This window comes from Coturnix japonica, chromosome 16, assembly GCF_054131305.1.
Source record: "Coturnix japonica strain WE chromosome 16, WE-NBRP24, whole genome shotgun sequence".
NCBI classification, from domain to species: Eukaryota; Metazoa; Chordata; class Aves; order Galliformes; family Phasianidae; genus Coturnix; species Coturnix japonica.
In genome coordinates, this window is record NC_140678.1 from 898,309 (window position 1) to 915,390 (window position 17,082).

General features: G+C 54.7%; 2 protein-coding genes across 4 annotated transcripts; both read right to left on the reverse strand.

Annotated features, from left to right (window-relative positions):
* Window positions 1-5,366: 5,366 nt before the first annotated feature.
* Window positions 5,367-7,067, reverse strand: LOC146758148 (forkhead box protein F1-like). Its single transcript, XM_085517558.1, has 3 exons — window positions 6,353-7,067; window positions 5,813-5,985; window positions 5,367-5,732 (listed from the first exon to the last, which is right to left on the reverse strand). The coding sequence occupies exons 1-3, from the start codon at window positions 6,629-6,631 to the stop codon at window positions 5,507-5,509; spliced, it is 678 nt and encodes a 225-aa protein (XP_085373684.1). The 5' UTR covers window positions 6,632-7,067; the 3' UTR covers window positions 5,367-5,506.
* A 1,097-nt stretch (window positions 7,068-8,164) lies between these two features.
* Window positions 8,165-16,711, reverse strand: PIAS4 (protein inhibitor of activated STAT 4). 3 transcript variants are annotated; one of them, XR_014935001.1, is made up of 12 exons: window positions 16,647-16,711; window positions 13,926-14,349; window positions 12,811-12,895; window positions 12,317-12,358; window positions 11,793-11,883; window positions 11,375-11,503; window positions 11,184-11,289; window positions 10,539-10,612; window positions 10,223-10,383; window positions 9,910-10,037; window positions 8,639-8,769; window positions 8,165-8,545 (listed from the first exon to the last, which is right to left on the reverse strand). XR_014935001.1 is itself a non-coding variant. In XM_015886478.2 (11 exons), the coding sequence occupies exons 1-11, from the start codon at window positions 16,671-16,673 to the stop codon at window positions 8,340-8,342; spliced, it is 1,476 nt and encodes a 491-aa protein (XP_015741964.1). In that variant the 5' UTR covers window positions 16,674-16,711; the 3' UTR covers window positions 8,165-8,339. The 3 variants fall into 3 exon arrangements, 2 of the variants coding, with proteins under 2 accessions (XP_015741964.1, XP_015741965.2); XM_015886478.2 differs by lacking the exon at window positions 9,910-10,037; XM_015886479.3 differs by lacking the exons at window positions 8,165-8,545; window positions 8,639-8,769; window positions 9,910-10,037 and adding an exon at window positions 9,394-9,863.
* Window positions 16,712-17,082: the final 371 nt, after the last annotated feature.

The window sequence follows — 17,082 nt, forward strand, 5'->3', positions numbered from 1 at the left end:
TCTCAGGGATGCAGGCCTGTCCCCAAAGGGACGAAGCCCTGTCCCCAAAGGGACACAGCTCTGTTTGCAAAGGAGCGCGGCTCTGTCCTAAAATGGACAAAGCCCTGTCCCCAAAGGGGCGCAGCTCTGTCCTCCAAAAGACGCAGCCCCATTCCCATAGGGATGCAGCCCCATTCCCATAGGGATGCAGCCCCGTTCCGAAAGGGACACAGCTCTGTCCCCAAAGGGATACAACCCTGTCCCCAACAAGATGCAGCCCCATCCCCAGAGGGACACAGCTCTGTGCGCAATGGGATGCAGCTTTGTCCCCAAAAGGGACGCGATGCTTTCCCCATAGGAGTGAAGCTGTGTCCCCAAAATGATGCAGCCCCAACCCCAAACGGACTCAGCTTTGTCTGAAGAGGGGCATAGCCCTGTCCCCAAAGGTCCACAGTGCTGTCCCCAAAGGGATGAAGCTCCATCCCCAAAGGGATGATGCCCTGTCCCCAAAAGGACAAAGCCCCGTCCCCAAAGGGACGCAGCTCTGTCCTTCAAAGGATGCAGCCCCGTCCCCAAAAGACACAGCTGTGTCCCCATAAAGCTGCAGCCCCATCCCCAAAGCCTTATCCCCAAGCTCTGCCTGGAAAGGAACGCAGCTTTATCTCCCCAGAGAGATGCAGCCCCGTCCCTAAACGGACGCAGCTCTGTCCCCAAAGAGATGCAGCCCTGTCCCCAAAGGGACACAATGCTGTCCCCAAAGGGACGATGACGGATGCGGGTGCGCCGTGCGTACCCCGTCCACACAGAGGGCGATAGGAAGGCACCTTTCAGCCGTTCACCTGTTTTCTAAATGCACATTTTGAGATGCTAAAAAAAAAAAAAAAAGAGATTGGAGTCCTTTTCTTTGGAAAGCACTTTTTTTGGTTAAAGATTCTTTTTTCTTCTTTTGGGGTTTATTTTTTTTTGGGGGGGGGTGGCCTTTATTTTTCTGTTGTTGTTTTGGGTTTGTTTGGTTGTTTTTTCCTCACCCTTTTGGTGTTCGTTTTTACTCTCAAAGCCAGAGCAGGTCGGGCCGAATGTATTTTGGAGAGGGAGTGAGAGGGGAGCGTGTGCTGGGGGGGGGCTGAGTGATGGGGGGTGGGATGGGGGGGGAGGGATGGGGAGAGATGGATGTTTATTTAATGCAGAAAAAGACAAAAAAAGCAATAAAAAGTATATATATATATTAAAAAGAAAAACCATTATTAAAAATAATAATAATAATAAAAAACATAAAAAAACACAAAAAAAACAAAACAAAACAAAGAAGTCTTAGCACTTTGCGATGGAACGGGTACTTCGAGATCACTTTATCTTAATTTAACGAAACAAAAAAGCAAAAGCAAACCATGTTTACAAGGCGAAACCAACTTCTACGGAAAGAAAAAAAAAATATTATTAAAAAAAAATAAAAATAGAATCCTAAATTTATTTTTGTAAGAAAAAAGAGAAAAAAAAAACCATGTGTATATATATATAGATATCTCTATATATTTAAAAAAAGGAAGAAAACCAACAACAACAGCAACAAATAAACCTGACGTAGGCAGAATCCGAGTTGTATTTCGTGGAGTAATAAAGGCTGAAAGGTGCTCGCTGGGTTCTGGTTCCGCCCCAAGAACGGACCCTCGGGAGTCGTTGCACTTCACCAAACGGAAGCTTGAATTTTAGGCAGGAATTGTGGGTTTTGGTTCATGTTTGTGTAGCGTTCATTTCATCCCCCCCCCCTTCCCTCCCCTCCTCTCCCCCTCAAACCACCCCCCTGCTTTTTCTTTTTTTTTGTTTAATTATTATTATTATTATTATCTTTTTTTTTTTTTGGTCTTTTTATTATTTTCTGGTGTTGTTTCTTCAGTGTTCCATAACCAGTGCTGGGCCAGACGTGTGTCCCCCATTTGCCCCCGTCTGGTTGTGCCCACAGTCCTGGTGCTGTAGGCCCAGTACTATGGGCCTGGAACCATAGACCTGGTGTCACTGGGACCAGTGCTGTGGGCCCGGTACCGCTGGGCCTGCTCCTGTGGGCCCAGACCCATGAACCCATCAGTGCTGTAGGCCCAGTATTTTGGGCCTGGTATCTTTGGGCCTGGTACCACAGGCCTCTAGGCCCAGTGCTGTAGGCCCAATGCTGCTGGGCCAGTTCACATGGGCCTGGCGCCATTGGGCCCGGTGCTGTTGGGCCTGGTACTGTGGGCCTGATCTTTTGGGCCTGGAACCATCGGCCCGGTATCACCAGCACCGTGGGCCCGTCACAGTTGGGCCTGGTACTGTAGGCCCAGTACTGTTGGGCCTGCAGCGCCATTGCTCCCTGGGCCTATTCCACTGGGCCCAGTGCTGCTAGGCCTGGATCCGCAGGCCTAGCGCCATTGGGCCTAATGCTGTAGGCCTGACGCCATGATGTAGGCCGCAGCCTTCCTCCCCAGCGGCCGTTGCCGCCCCAGGCCCAGCAGCACACACATGGCGGGGGCTGTCAGCCCTATCTCTGACCAAGGGCCACGTCTGGTGCAGCAGATAACAACCCCCCCCCCAACACACACACACCCAGCGCGGGGTCCCCTCCCACCCCCCCCTTCCCCACGATGGTGGCGAGTGCCTTGGGCTGGACGTCCCCGCAAAGGGAAGGGGACGCAGGGCCGACCCTCTGCTCAGCGCTGGCGAAGCTCTGGCATATGCAAAAACTCGCGTGGACGTGTAAATAGAGTTACTCGAGGTTCTAATTGTAATCGAGTTGTGGTATCTCTTCTCTTACTTTGTGTCTCTGCTCCTCTCCCCCCTCCTTGTCCCCAAAGGAACGTTGTCACCCTTTGCGTTTCTCCCTCCGCCATTCGGGCCACAAACCCCCCCAAAAAGGCAAAAAGAAGCCAAAAAGAAACCCCAAAACAAGGAGAAAACGATAAGAAACACAGAGGGAGGTTTTGTGTGTGTGTATGTATTGGGGGGGGGGGGGGTTGGGGGGTGGTTTTAGACTCAGGGTGCCCCACAAGATGGAAGTTTGCACTAAAATAATGCAGAGAAAATAAGGAGAAAAATGAAGAGAGGAAAAAAAAGGGGGAGAAGGAAGGAAATAAGGAATGGGGGGGAAAAGGGGGGGGGGAAGAGGAGGAAATGAATGGGAAAAGAGGGAAAAGATTGGGGGGAAATCAGCAGGAAATGGAGAATAAGGAGAGAAAAAGCAGAGAAGGAAAGAAAAATAAGAGAAAATTAGGGGAAAAATATGAAAAAGAGGTTAAAAAATGAGGAATTGATGAAAAATAAGGAACAACAAAATAAAAACTTAAGGATGAAAAAAGAATGAGGGGAAAAAAGGAGAAATAGGGGGGAGGAAGGTACTGGTGGGTATGGAGACCCCACAGAGCCCCCACAGCGAGGGGTTACCAAAGAGATGGGGGGAATAAGAAATGAATTGGGGGGGGGAGGGGGAGGGTATAAAAACCTACAGCAGAAATGGGGGGGAAAAGGGATTTGTGCCTATTTTGGTACCAAGAGGGGAAACCCGGCCACCCTGATGCCGCCCCATGGAGGTGGGTTGGGTGTGGGGGGGTTTTAGGGCTCATTTCCCCCCCATTTACTCCCATTTCTTCCCCCCCCCTTCCCTTCATTGCTCCTATTTGAAATAGAAGAAATGGAACACGTCTCTATAGAGAAAAATTATTTATATTTTCAATTTAAAATGCTCAAAAAGAAACAAATAACTAAAAAAAAATAATAAAAGAAAGAGTTTTATTTAAGAGAGAGGAACGCCTTTGTAATACGGGGGGGAGGGGGGGGGGGCTGACCCCCAACCCCCCCCCCCTCCAAATAAGGAGCCTGATCTATCTATATCTATATATATATATATATACACACAGAACACAGAGATGGATTTATTTTGGGGTGAGAGAACGGGTTTGTGGTGATGGGGGGGGGTGGAAATGGAGGGAGGGGGGGGCTGTAATTCTGAGGGGGGTCTTTGGGGTTCCATTATCCCCCTCCCCCGGCGCCTTTTCTGTCCCCCCCCCCCCCGACCTCGGAGTGAAGGAGGAGGAGTTTTGCACGGTGGTTTTTAATGTTCTAAAGGACAAAAGGAGATTGATTGCATTGAAATCAATGACTTTTTGTGGCGGGGGGGGGTGGTGGGGGGGGGGAGGGGGGGAGTTAAAAAAGGGGAGGGGGGCGAAGGGGGGTGTGTGAGAAAAGCACAGCAAAGACATTCCATAGATTGTACCTTTGATAGCTCTTTATAAAGGGGGGGGAGATTCAATAAAATATGAAATCATTCAAAAATGCATCTTGGGTTTTCTTTGGGGGGGGGGTCAGCACAGCAGTGCTGTATTGGGGGCGGGGGGGGGGCAAAACCCCATTAGAAACCAATGGTGGAAGCCCATGTGGGGTAAAACCCCACACAGGGCAAAAGCCCATTGAGAACCAAAGGCCAAACAACTCCACTGCGAACCAATGGCCAAACTCCCATACAAACCAAAGGCCAAAATCCCATTGCAAACCAATGACAAAAAGCCATATAAAGCAAAAACCCCAAAAGAAGGAAAAACCCCAAATGGAGCAAAACCCCATTACAAACCAGTGATGAAACCCCATATGGAGCAAAGCCCCATAGAAACCAATCCCAGGCCCCACTAATCCCACTGCCGAGGTGCAGCGTGGGGCCCTAATCCCACTTTTTGGCCCAGATTCGGGTTGGGGCCAACCCCACAGATGGTCACGTTAAGGACCCCCAGCTGTGGGACCACCAGAAGCACCTCGTCCCAAAGTGATGTGAGTGGGGTGGGAAACTGAGGCAGCGATTGGGATTGGGATTGAACCACACCATATGGGGCTGACCCCAAACTCCCACCCCCATCCTGGCCCCATGGGGTCCCCCCAGACCCCCCCCCAACCCCACACAGAGGGCGTCGCCAACCTGAAGAGCTTAATTTGTGTCATAAGCTTCCTAGTGCTCGGGGCCGCGATGAGCTTTGGGGTTTTATCTCCCGGGATTAAGCAGGCAAGTCGTCTTTCTTAGCGAGACGCCCTAATGCCATTTAACACCTGGGATCTCCGATTTTCATTAGGGGCGTCAGGGACAATTAACAGCAAAAAACTAATAAATAGGGCAGGGTCCTCCCGAAGCAACGTGGCGGCTTAATCAGCAAATGGGGCCGCTGTGGGGTTTAAGTCCCATATGTGCTCAGGGTGTCTGGTCTCATGGGGGGCCAACGTGGGGTACCGTGTTCACCCACCACCAACCGTGGGTGTGGGGCGGGTTGGGTTCTGTCCTGCTGTGGGGTTGGGGAGTCAGTGGGGGGGTCCCCGCTGTGGGGTAGGGATGTGGGGACATGGGGATGTGGGGATGAGCAGGGATATGGGAAGGTGGGGATGTTGGAATATGGAGATGGGGGTTCATTGCTGCAGAGGGACGCCCTCCCCAGGCTCTGCCGTGCCGGGCTTTGCTGGCATTGGGGGTCCATGGGGACGGTGCCCCCACATTGTGGGGTCCCCATCCAGGACCCGAGCACTACAGGAAGGGGGGACGAGGAGCGGGGAAGAGAGGACCGAGGATGCGGGGACCCGGCGGCCGTCCCCATCCCCATCGCCCGCGGTGGGGGCTGGGGGGCAGCGCGAGTGGGGTCAGCACTGGGGGACCCAGAGGGGGCCCGGGGGGCACCGGGGGGCAGCAGGGGCAGCAGCAGCCGAGGCCGTATAGGGTGTAGGGGTGGCAGTATCCGATGTTCACCGCCATCCTGGAGGGAGGGAAGCAGAGCACAGGGTCAGCCCTTGGACCCCCAAAGGACGCCCTGCGCAGCCCCGGCCCCCCACTCACCTGCGGATGCGCCTCCGTGCCCGGCGGCGGTGATAATCCCCCTTGGCGAAGTCCTCCATGTTGGCGGGGTGGATGGCCCAGAAGTGGCCTTTGCCGTTATCGCTGCGGCCGGCTTTGACGAAGCATTCATTGAGGGACAGGTTGTGGCGGACGCTGTTCCTCCAGCTCTTCTCCTGCGGGTTGGATGCGGTGTCAGAGCCCGGCACAGCCCCATTACCAGCACCAAACCCAGCACAGCCCCATAGCCAGCACCAAATCCAGCACAGCCCCATAGCCAGCACCAAACCCAGCACAGCCCCATTACCAGCACCAAACCCAGCACAGCCCCATAGCCAGCACCGAATGGCACCATGCGGGACCAGGAGCAGCAGAGCCACCAGTTGGGTGGGAGCAAATGGAGCCACCAGTTGGGATTGAAGGCACCCACCATCTGGGAGCAGAGCACAGCGCTGAATTGGAGCCCACATCCTTATGGGTGCATCCAGCAGACACACGGTGAGCCCACCCCACCCCATCACCCCGAGGAGCCCCCCAACCCACCTTGTTCTTGAAGTAGGGGTATTTCTCCATGATCCACTGGTAGATGTCGGAGAGCAGCAGCTTCTTCTCCGGGGACGAAAGGATGGCGGTGGAGATGAGCGCAATGTAGGACTGCGCCGGTTTGTCCCCGGGTTGTGCCGTGGGGCCAGGGGGGGTCGTGGGGGTGCTGCTGGGGGACGGGGGGGACCCTGCAGTGCCCCGTGCCGATAGGAGATACTCAATGGTGAAGGGGGTCCGCGCTGCGGGCGCAGCGTCCCCCATATCCCTCATATCCCCCATAGAGTGCCGCCGGGTGAGGTTCTCCGTCCCGATAATTAGTGCAGATTACAGGGTTTGCTAATTGTGTTTTCACAAACGGGCTGCCTTTGCAAAGCGGGCTGTTTAGCCGGCAAAGCCCCGGGTTTAACGGGATTTGGGCCTTTAAGCCTCGTAAATAAAATGATTAATCCGCTGGAGGTGGAGGAATTTGGAGCGGGACCGGGGCTGGGGGGGGCCTTATAAAGGGGGGGGTCCCAATATAAGGGGGTCTCAATGGGGAGTTTATAGGCCAACACCTATAGCATGCAACGCAATAGGAGAATAGGAGACGGAAGGAGAGGCTGAAACGTAAATCTCTCTCTTTATTTTAACAAACACGTTGAACTTCGAGGAACGCGGAGAGATGGGAAGAAAAATAAAGTCGGCTTTGGGGGGTGTTTGTTGGGGTTGGTTTTTTTTTTTCACTCTCTTTTTTTTTTTTTTTTTTCTCTTTTTTTGTCTTTTTTTTTTTTTTTCTCTTTACAAAAAAGAAAAAACAATCAGAAAAACAAAGAACCGAAAAGAACCGAACCGGGAACTGAAGGGAACAAAAGCAGGCCGTAAAAAAGAAGAGCCACCAACACAAACAACAAGAACAGCCCCAGAACGCGGCGCTTCCAACAGCGGCTCTGAGCCTGGAAGCTTTAAAAGCAATTAAATTAGGAGGTGAACATGGAGGGGGGGGTCTGCAGCCGCCCTCCAGCCAACAACCTTCCAACATCCCCGCTGCTCCAGGCTGGACCCCCCCCTTTTCCCCATGGATGCTGGGGGTGAAGCGCGGCCGTGGGGCTCTGGATGGGGGGGTTTGAGAGAAACCTGAATTGGTAACCGAGGTAGAGTTGGTGAGAACTGCGATTCCCCACCGCCAACTGCGCCTCCTGAACGGGGAGGGGGACGCGCAGCCCTTGGAGTCTTCACAAACACCGAGTTATTGCACTTCAAAAAGACAACAGGTTCGTGGTGCCAGCCATCCCCCCCCACCTCCCCCACAGCCCCCAATACCCCCCACCCACCCACCCTCCCCCCAATGGCTTCTGCTCAACTAAACGGGGTCACTACGCACGACGCCTACGTTACCTCGGGGTGGGGATGAAGGATACGGGACGTGTCCCAGGACACGAGGTGCAGAGCTGCCCCAGCTCCCCCCTACAACAGTGCGCTCCCATCCATACGGCTCTCCCCATTCACCCCCCCACCCCTACAAACCCCCCTCTATACCAAGTGATACAAACATCCCCCTCCCCTCCCACCCACCCCTCTGCTCTCCCTCCCCCCACCCCCTCTCTCCCTCCCCACGGGTCCGGCAGAACTCGAGATACTCAGGAATGGTTAATGAAGGAGACCATCAAGATGCACAGCTTTGGAGACACGTGGGGCTGCGCTGGGGGGCAGCAGAGCCGGAGCTGCAGCCCCAGCCGTGGGTTAAGACACTTTCCTTGCTTCAGAGTCTGGTTCGGGGTCGGGCCTGGAGTTGGGCTGGTTTTCCAACCAAGAAGCAGCTCAGTGGTTGTGGGCTTTTTGTCTGTTTTTTTTCTCTTGTTTTAATGGTTAATTCGGAATAGGAAAGTCAGAGATGGGGGTCGATGGGAGATGAGGTGGGAGACGACGACGCTGCTCTCCAACCCCCCTCCAGTTTCAGCACCAGAGTATTCAAGTCTGTCCGTTCTGAGATCCAGAGCTGCCTCCGCAGTCAGCAGGCAGAAACCAAACCCTTCTCGTAGGAGCAGCGCCGTTTTGGTTGGGGTCCCTCATCGTCGTCGTCTTCCTCCTCATCCTCCTCCTCCTCCTCCTCCGACGATGAGCTGTCCAGTGTTAAATCCACCACGTCAGCAGCAGCTTTGCCGTTCTCACCGTTGCCGTTAGGTGTGGGCAACAGCCCATTCACATCCGAAGAACCTGAAGGCGGTCGGGGAAAGAGAGGACTAATTAAGGCCTCTGTTAATTAACATGAGGCTCAGGGCATCAGATGTGCGGTGCAGGGTTACTCACCCAGCACCAGGATGGGGCACTGCGGGCTGCAGCTGCGCTCCTTCTCCGCTCGGATGGGGCACCACGAGCCGTCCACCAGGTACTCGATCTCATCCGCGTCCTCACACTCCGTCAGGATCTTTGACAGCAGCCTGGGTGGGAGGAAGGGCCCCATTGGTCTGTGTTGGCCAGCAGGGAGCCAACGCTCTGCACTGCACTGAGAGCCACGGACCAGCAGCTATTAGAATTAGAAGCACCTCAGCTCTGCAGAGCCTCCCAGGCTGACGCCCCAGACCCCACCAAGGCCACGTGTGGGCTGGCAGCTCCCCAGGCCAGGCCCAAGGAACCACCCACCCCCATCACTGCCTGCCCCAGCAGGGCCCAGTGATCCCACACACAGCACTCTGCTCCCCACTGCACCCCCGCAGCCACTGCAGCAGCTGCCCACCCCACAGCAGCACCCTGCGGCCCCACGCAGCCCCCAGTGCCAGCACACAGCCCTGCAGGCAGCCCCACTGCTCAGCACAGCCGCCCTGGCTGCAATCACCACCACGGAGCCCCAGCACGGGGTGAGAGCAGCACTGACACATGGCAGCACTCAGAGCACTGCCAGCACAGCCCTGTGCTCAGCTCAGCTCCATGCACCACCCCAGCACTGCGGTGATGCCGCACTAAAGGTCGATTACACAGCTGTGTGATCCCAGCCCATAGATCAGCAGAGGGCTGCGCTGCTCCGCTGCCTTCCTTCACTCCCAGATGGGAGCCAGGCCTCCATGCAGCTCTGCCACCAGGAGGGGGAGAACTGCTGCAGAGCTGGGCACACACAGCAGCCTGGCTGCAGCACCCAGCACCTCCAGGTGCTGCTCTGCCCACAGGAGCACCCAGCCGGCCTCACCTGGGGAGAACCAAAGCTCTCTATGGTAGAAAGCAAACAGCTCCGGTGCAGAGATAGAGGGAGCAGTGCTCCCACATAGACCAAGACAAGGGAGAGGCAGGGCTGGAGCAGCCCCTGCCATCATTCACAGCCAGAGAGCACTGACAGGGCTCAGCACGCGCGTTTCTTGCCTCGCTCTTATCCAAACGTGCCCTGCAATCTGCTGCCCCAATTCCCCACATAAGACAGATTACGTTCCTGATGCAAACTCTGCACCTGCACTTCTGCCTCAGGGACTGCACGGTGTGGGATGTTTGCTTGAGAAGCTGGCAGAGATCCCCCCAGCCGAGCTCCCAGCGTGGCGAGCGCTGCCTGCTCACAGCAAGAGAAGAGGAAGATGGTTCCTATCAAAAATCACCTTATCGTGTGCTTATAAAGTGGGTTTATTCCACGCAGCGTGACATCTGGCAACCAGGGCAGCCAATTGTGCGGGTTCATCAGAGTGAGGCAGTAAACGCTCGATGCTCGTAAGGCTTTAAGGGAATCCTAAAATCAAGAAGGGCAGACCGACAAACCTTGCTCCAGCACACCACCACAAGCAGTCAGGGCATTATGCAGGAGCACAACACGCTTCCAGCTTTGCTCCCATGCAGGCTCCAGAAGGGCAGACTAAAGAATGCTTCACCCAGCAGCGAAACCCCAGGGCTGAGGACAGCAGCACCCACACTCACCCATCAATTATCAGCTGGTCGTAGGGCGCGGGCTTGTCGCACACGGGACACATCCACGTGGGCTTCTTCTCATTCATCTGAAGGTAGAAGACTGCATCGAAGCACTGCAGGTGGGCGCAGGTCTCAGCCCGGCACGGCACGGACAGCCGCATCTTCACCAGCTGCGGGAGGAGGGCAATGGTGAGCAGCAGGGCCGAGCTCACAGCCAGCGCTGTGCCCCCTCCAGCACAGCAGCTCTGCTGCACAAGGCAAAGCTGTGCTGGCAGGATGGGTTTTCTGGGTGAAACCACCCTTAGGAGGCGTTGCAGAGACTCACCGGGCAGATGAGAGACACCCGAACGCCTGTTGTAGCGATTTCACTGTCTGGGTCCAAACGTAGCTTCTCTTTTACTGCAGGAAGAGCAAAGGGTGACAAAATTAACTTCAACATGGAGGCGACTCACAGTGCAGGGCGAGGAGCCCTCGGGGGCAGAGAGAATGGCACAGCACTGCAGCAGCAATGCACAACCTGCATGGCTCAGCGCTCAGCAGCACACGGGCTGCAGGCCAGGCAGGAAAGCTTCTTCCTGCAGCCCCCGACCTCAGGGCTGCTCCCCTTCCCCACAGCCCAGCCTTCCCAGCCAGCAGGAGCCAGCTGTCACCATCCCTGTGCTGCTGGGGAGCAAAAGGGAGGACAGAGGGAGGCACAACGCCCAGAAAGAAGTCCATTCATCTAATGAGTTATCAGGTTATTAGCACAAGCAGGATGAACCTTATTCCTTGGGATCTGGGGGCAATTTCACATGATAAACAAACACCTTGGTGAGCCTGTCCAAATAAGAAGCGTTTTATGTGACTGGAGGGAAGAAATAGCACAAAACTCAGCTCTCACACACATTTCCAGCAGCCTGGCAGCCAGGAACACCCAGCAGGTGGGTGCACAGTGAGCCCCCCCACAGACCCCCCGCCCACAAATACTCACCCAGCGCTTTGCAGAGCTCTGGATGTTTGATCCCAATGGTTTTCAACCTCTGCAGCAGCTCCGCTGAGGTCATCTGCCGCACTAAGTACAACCCCACGGAATAGCTCTGAGGAGAGAAGGAAGGGAAGGGCTGAGCACGGGGCTCTCCTGCGCTCCCCATATAGCCCTGGGTCCCTCCCCACAGCTCGTACCTTCCCGTAGTTCCCCCAGGTGACAGTGATGCGATTGGTGGCCGCAGACAAATACATGAGGTGCGTGAGGTTGATGGGCCGGCAGGGCCGCTTGGGTTCCACCCCAGGTTTGTTTGATGGGTAGTAGCCCTAAAGTGGAAAGATTCGTGTTGTTTATAGGCTGAAGATGCTGCTGGGAAGGAACATCCACACATCGGCCTCGCTGCCTTCTAACCCAGCCACAGTTAGGAAGAGGGGAGCTGAGCGGTGCAACCCAGCACAGAATGAAAAGGAATCCTTGTGAAACACTTCATTAACAGCCAACCCATCTGAAAGCTAAACCAATAACTGCTCTGCTCTGGCTTCTTGTCTGCACTCAGCAGAAGGATCACCTGCATGAGCCCCCCTGACATGGTGCCTCCCAGCCCAGCTGGCTTACCGGCACGGAGCAGTAACTGTGGTTCACTTTCACAGCAATGTTGGGGGGGTACTGATCCTCCTGGGGGGAACTGGTGTCTGTGTAACAGATCCTGCAAAGAAACCACACGGCTCCTAAAACACCCGTCCTGGTTCAAAGCTCTACACAACAACCAGCAGCCAACCATCACCACCAGGTCCTGCTCCCTCCTCTGCCTGTACTGAAAACCAAACCAAGGGCAGGACCTCCACATTTGGGATCATGGATAGTGACAGGGTGAGGGGGAACTGGTTGACCATTGTGGTCCTTTTCAACCCAGGCCACTCTGTGATTGTATGGAAATGGGATACGCTGCTGTTTGCTGCTGACTCAGGCAGGAAGGTGTCAGAAAGCATCAGATACTTGTCTGATGTGTGCCAGCAGCGAGGTTGGTCTAACTCCTCTTGGCAGCTCTGAATACCACCACCCTGCACCTTACTGAACCCAGTGATGTGTTCCCCTCCTCCCCTTGTGGCACCTCATATTAAATCCACACTCAGACGTACCTGAGCACCACCTGAACCGACTTCACACCGGGCTGCAACTCCCTGGGAAAGCAAGGAAGAAACAGAAACTTACATAAAGAAAAACAGAAAGGACCCTGGTTCTCCTGGCATTTTCTACTGCTGCATGTCAGCATTCAGAGGACCCCTCTCTGGTGTTGGGTCTGACTGCGTTCCTCCAAGACTCTGCTTACTTATCCAACTAAATATTTCTGTTATAGGGGTGGAGGGGATGGCAGCTGAGCTCATGTGGTGCTTCTGGATCCATGCAGGTACAGTGGGGCTCTGCCATAGCAGGAAGACGGGCTGATCCTCACTGACACCCCCTGAAGCCACAGCTGCAAAACTACTGTGCTTATGTATGACTAATGGTGAAAATTCTCTTCATGTATTTGGATTTGGGAGCAAAGGGCATTAAGGATCAGCTTTGTGCAGGGTGGCACAGAGGAAGCGCTGGGCTGCAATATCTCCAGGTAAGAGCACCCAGGGAGGAGTACCTGGAGTTTCGGATCAGCTCCACTTGTCTCGGCGTCAATGCGAAGATACACGGGCTTTCCTGAAGCTTCTCACTGTTCTGTGGAACTGAAAAGGAGAAAAGAAACACATCATTCTGATGGCAGCTCCTCTGACGCTGCTCACTGCTCTGAGCCTTCTTGGCCTCCACCTGCCGACCAACAGATGAACTCAGAATGAAATGCAGCAGCACAGGAACAGCTCCAAGAGGCAGTGCTGGTAGGAGCCAGCATCGACTGCCCTCTTCTCTATCCCTCATTTTGAGATCAAATGCCTTCAGTCTGCTTAGAATTAAGCCTGAGATATGGGAACTCAAGGCTGCAGATCTTAAAGGTTTTAAAGCTGAAGACCTCCAGGTAACTGAGTTCCATCCTTTCTCTGGGATGGATGCTGCTGCATTGCAAATCTGTGCTGGGCCTTGTATGGCTGCAGCTGCCATCAGTTCATCCCAACAGCAGGAAATCGATTTTTAAGGCAGAGCTCAACCAGCAACCTTCAGAACGAGCCCAGACATAAAGCTTCTAAAGCCCAGGAGGACTCTGCAAACTGTCCTTGGGAGCTGAACCCCACAAGCAACACTGAAATTGACTGACACTGCATGAGGTTACTGTGAGGAAGGAGCAAACCAAGGGCAGGACCTCTGCAGCTGGGATCCTGGATAGTGAGACAGGATGAGGGGGAATGGTTTTAAACTGAGATGGAGAGGTTTAGGTTGGATCTTAGGAGGAAGTTTTTCACCCAGTGGTTGGTGACGCACTGTTCACAGGTTGCCCAAGGAGGCTGTGGATGCCCCATCCCTGCAGGCATTCAAGGCCAGGCTGGATGTGGCTCTGGGCAGCCTGGGCTGCTGGTTGGTGACCCTGCACAGCAGGGGGCTGGAGCTGGATGAGCATTGTGGGCCTCTGTAACCCACAGTGGGTGAGGGAAAAAAAAGGGGGGAAAAGTTGACATCCACCACCATGTGCATCAGTCTGTCCTTCACAGAGCCTTGGAAAATCTCATTTTCAACCCCTTGAAATTCAACCTTTTGGACACTCACAGCTGTTTCGCTTCCATCTACCAGACCAAGCCCAGCAGATGAAGAGCACAGAAAACTCACCGAGCTCCGTGGGCTTCAGCAGCTCATCCAGGGTGTTGTAGAAGGGCAGCTTCACCAGGCGGACTTCAGGCTTCACAGCTTTGGGGGGCAACCTGCCCAGTTCGTTCAGGTATTTCCCATAGAGAGTGGGATAGTCAATGTTGGGGGTGGAGATAGAAGTCCGAGCCATGGCGCTCCCACGGTCGTATGAAGAGTGAATGGGGAGTGCCTCTGGGGAGCGGTGCGGCTGCGGGGCCTCGGAGCTCTTCTTGGCATAACGGGTCTCGTAGAGCTCCTTGATCTTCTTGAAAACCTCAGGGCTGCAGTCAAATTGGACCAGCTGCAATGCTCTGGTGACTAGTTCGTGTTTAAGTCCGCTTTTACTCCTGCCAACAAAACCCAGCAACATCTGAAGATCTGAGACTCGGAAACTCATCACCATGTTCTAGGGGATAAAAAAATTAAAGATGTTCTTACAGTGATACGAAGGCAAAGAGAAAGTTCTTCCTGTTCTCTATGGCTCGGAACCCACCGACCCACCCAGACCACAGAACACGAGTCACTCAATAAAGTGATAGACACCCAACAATGATTCTAACAGTGAGCACGGAGGAGAAAACTCCAACACACATCATACTGGTGTCAGTGCAGCTCAGTGTATTAACACCAGGCAGGAGCTTAAAGCACTTCCCTGCATCTCTGAAGGGTTTAAAGAGCAAAAGAAGGGAGAAAACAGAACACCAACACAACATTAAAGTGAAGGGGGCTGTCGGTCCTTCAGTGCACCTCTGTGCTGTTTCCATAGGCAAAACAAACCCTCTAGAGCTCTTCTTAGATGTGTAGAACCTGAAGAAAGAACCGAGCACGTATATTTCCAGCTATGGGAAGAGAAGACTGAAGAGAGCAGTGCGTTCCCATGAGAACAATGCCTGCAGGCGGGGGCTTTGCCAAGCACTCCCCCACGCTCACAGCCAGCACCCAGGGCTGCTGCTGGGGATGTCAGTGCTTTGATAAGAGGTGAAAACAATCCCTACCTTCACTAACGCACTTTCCTGCTGCTGTGGGAGCTCAGGAGGCCTGGAACCATCAGCAGGTTTAAAGAGAGTCCAATGCTACAGCAGACTAGGAGCTAGAAATGGCCTCTGCTGAAAGCAGTGGTGCAGTCAGATGGACGTCATGCTTGTCTTGCATGGCAAAGGGCCATCAAGCTTATAAAGCAGGTTTTTGTCAAGATTCAAGCTGCCTTGAGAGTCCACTTGATAGCCAACCATGTGCACCCCCTCCGCAGCTTCCATAGATTGTGGAAAACACAGGAATTCAAGACCTCTGCCATCCCACAGCAAAGAGAAGAAGCAGCCATAGGACGGGGCTCTGCTCTCCCAGAAGGAGAGGGAAGGAAACAGACAACTTGCAAGAGGAGAGAAGGACATTTAACTGTTGTGACAAGACAAGAGATGTGGGATCACTGCTTTGTGAGGCAGCACCTGTGTGACCCTGGAGGAATTTAGTTTGTGCTTCAGAACGGTACAGAACGGAGAGCGTGCCGTCTTCACTGGGGCACGTTCAAGGATAAACGTGTATCAGCAAAGATAAGCACGGCACGGCCACAACGCTGCTCCCAGCAGCACAGCAGCGCTCCTACGCTCACTGCTCCCACAGCACAACTCACTTGGCACTTCTGCTGCAGAACCAACAGCCTTTGGGGTCGGAACCAACAGCCTTCAGCCTTAGATTCAGGACCTGTATTGCTCCAGAGCAAGTCTCATTAAACAATAACAACGTGTCACTGAGGCTGGGATCTGCATGAAGTGCTGAGATCCCTTAGCACTGAGATCAGCTCCATCCTGGCTCTGAGCATCAGCTGTGCTGTGTAAAGGAGGCAGCACATCTCCTGCACAGGGGTCCTGGGCCCACAGCAACCAAGAGGGGCCGAACAGCTGTGAGATGGGGACCAGAGGGCCTCATAAAACGTCTCCTTTCAGCCACATCCCTGCTTGTTAACTGACCCCAACCCCATTGAGACCCCACTGCAGGGATGGGCTCAACCAAGCGGATCCCCTCAAACAGCTGCACCATAGAGCCAAGAGTGCCACACAACCCCTCTATGAGCCCCATAATAACTCAATATTGGGGGAGCACTGAGTGGGGGGGGTCAGGAGCTCCACAGCCCCCCCCCCCCAAACACTGGGTGGTTATAGGTTATAGGTTATATATTACAGGGGGCACTCACAGCCCCCCCAACTCAAACAGTGGGTGGTTATAGGCTATAGGTTATAGGGGGGCATTCACAGCCCCACCCCAACTCAAACACTGGGTGGTTATAGGCTATAGGTTATAGGCTATAGGCTATAGGTTATAGGTTATAGGTTACAGGTTATAGGGTGTGCACTCAGTTGGGCCGCCCCCCGCCCTCCCATTGCCACCACAAGCAGCCCTTGTCCCTTGTGGGCTGTGACAGGAGATGGATGCAGGGCAGCCCCGTCGCTGCCGCCCCGCCCCGAGGCCTTTAGCCCCGCACAGGCCTCATCCCGGGGATGTTCGGCCCTGAGGTAAAACGGGACAACGAACCGGGATGGCGGGGGGGGGGGGGGGCGGTCCCGGGGTGCCGCCCCCCAGCTCCCATCCGTCGAACCGCCCCGCCCGCCGCCGGTTCCGCGCTGTGAGGGGCGGCAGCTGAGCCCTCATCCCGCTCCCGCCCGGCCCGGTCTCTCCGAGCCGCCTCCGCCGCCGCCGTTCACTCACTTTGGCCTCCACCAGCTCCGCCGCCATCTTGGCCTCCAGCGTCCACCGCGCCGGGAGCCGCCGCCGGGTCACGTGACGCCTAGCGGCGAGGGGAGGGGCGCGCGGGAGACGCGTCGACCAATCAGCTTTCGAGTTCCTCACCTCGGAGGCCGCCGCCGCAACGCGCAGGCGCAATAGAGCCACCCCGCCCCGCTCCGCCTTTCGGGGGTCTTAAAGGGACCGCGCCCCTAAAACGGGACGGGGAGGATGGAGGATGCGGGGAGGGAGGGCGGACTGCAGAGCTAATGACAACTCTCCTGCTTTACCAGTGGGCTGCCTTAGATGGGTACGGGGAGAGGGAAGGGGACGGGTTAGGACTGAGGGTCATTATATGCCTATATGTGCTTATAGTCCCAGCTTCAGAGCATGGTGATATTTGTAATGTATTTAGCCTATG

Excerpts from the sequence above, each read along its gene's own strand:
- PIAS4 (XM_015886478.2), bottom strand. The coding sequence starts at position 16,673 with ATGGCGGCGGAGCTGGTGGAGGCCAAA. Across the intron at positions 12,359-12,810 it reads GAGCTGATCCGAAACTCCAG|GGAGTTGCAGCCCGGTGTGA; the intron begins GTACTCCTCCCT and ends TTGCTTTCCCAG. Across the intron at positions 11,504-11,792 it reads ACAGTTACTGCTCCGTGCCG|GGCTACTACCCATCAAACAA; the intron begins GTAAGCCAGCTG and ends TTTCCACTTTAG.
- LOC146758148 (XM_085517558.1), bottom strand. The coding sequence starts at position 6,631 with ATGGGGGATATGAGGGATATGGGGGACGCTGCGCCCGCAGCGCGGACC. Across the intron at positions 5,986-6,352 it reads ACCCCTACTTCAAGAACAAG|GAGAAGAGCTGGAGGAACAG; the intron begins GTGGGTTGGGGG and ends TCCAACCCGCAG. Across the intron at positions 5,733-5,812 it reads GCACGGAGGCGCATCCGCAG|GATGGCGGTGAACATCGGAT; the intron begins GTGAGTGGGGGG and ends CCCTCCCTCCAG.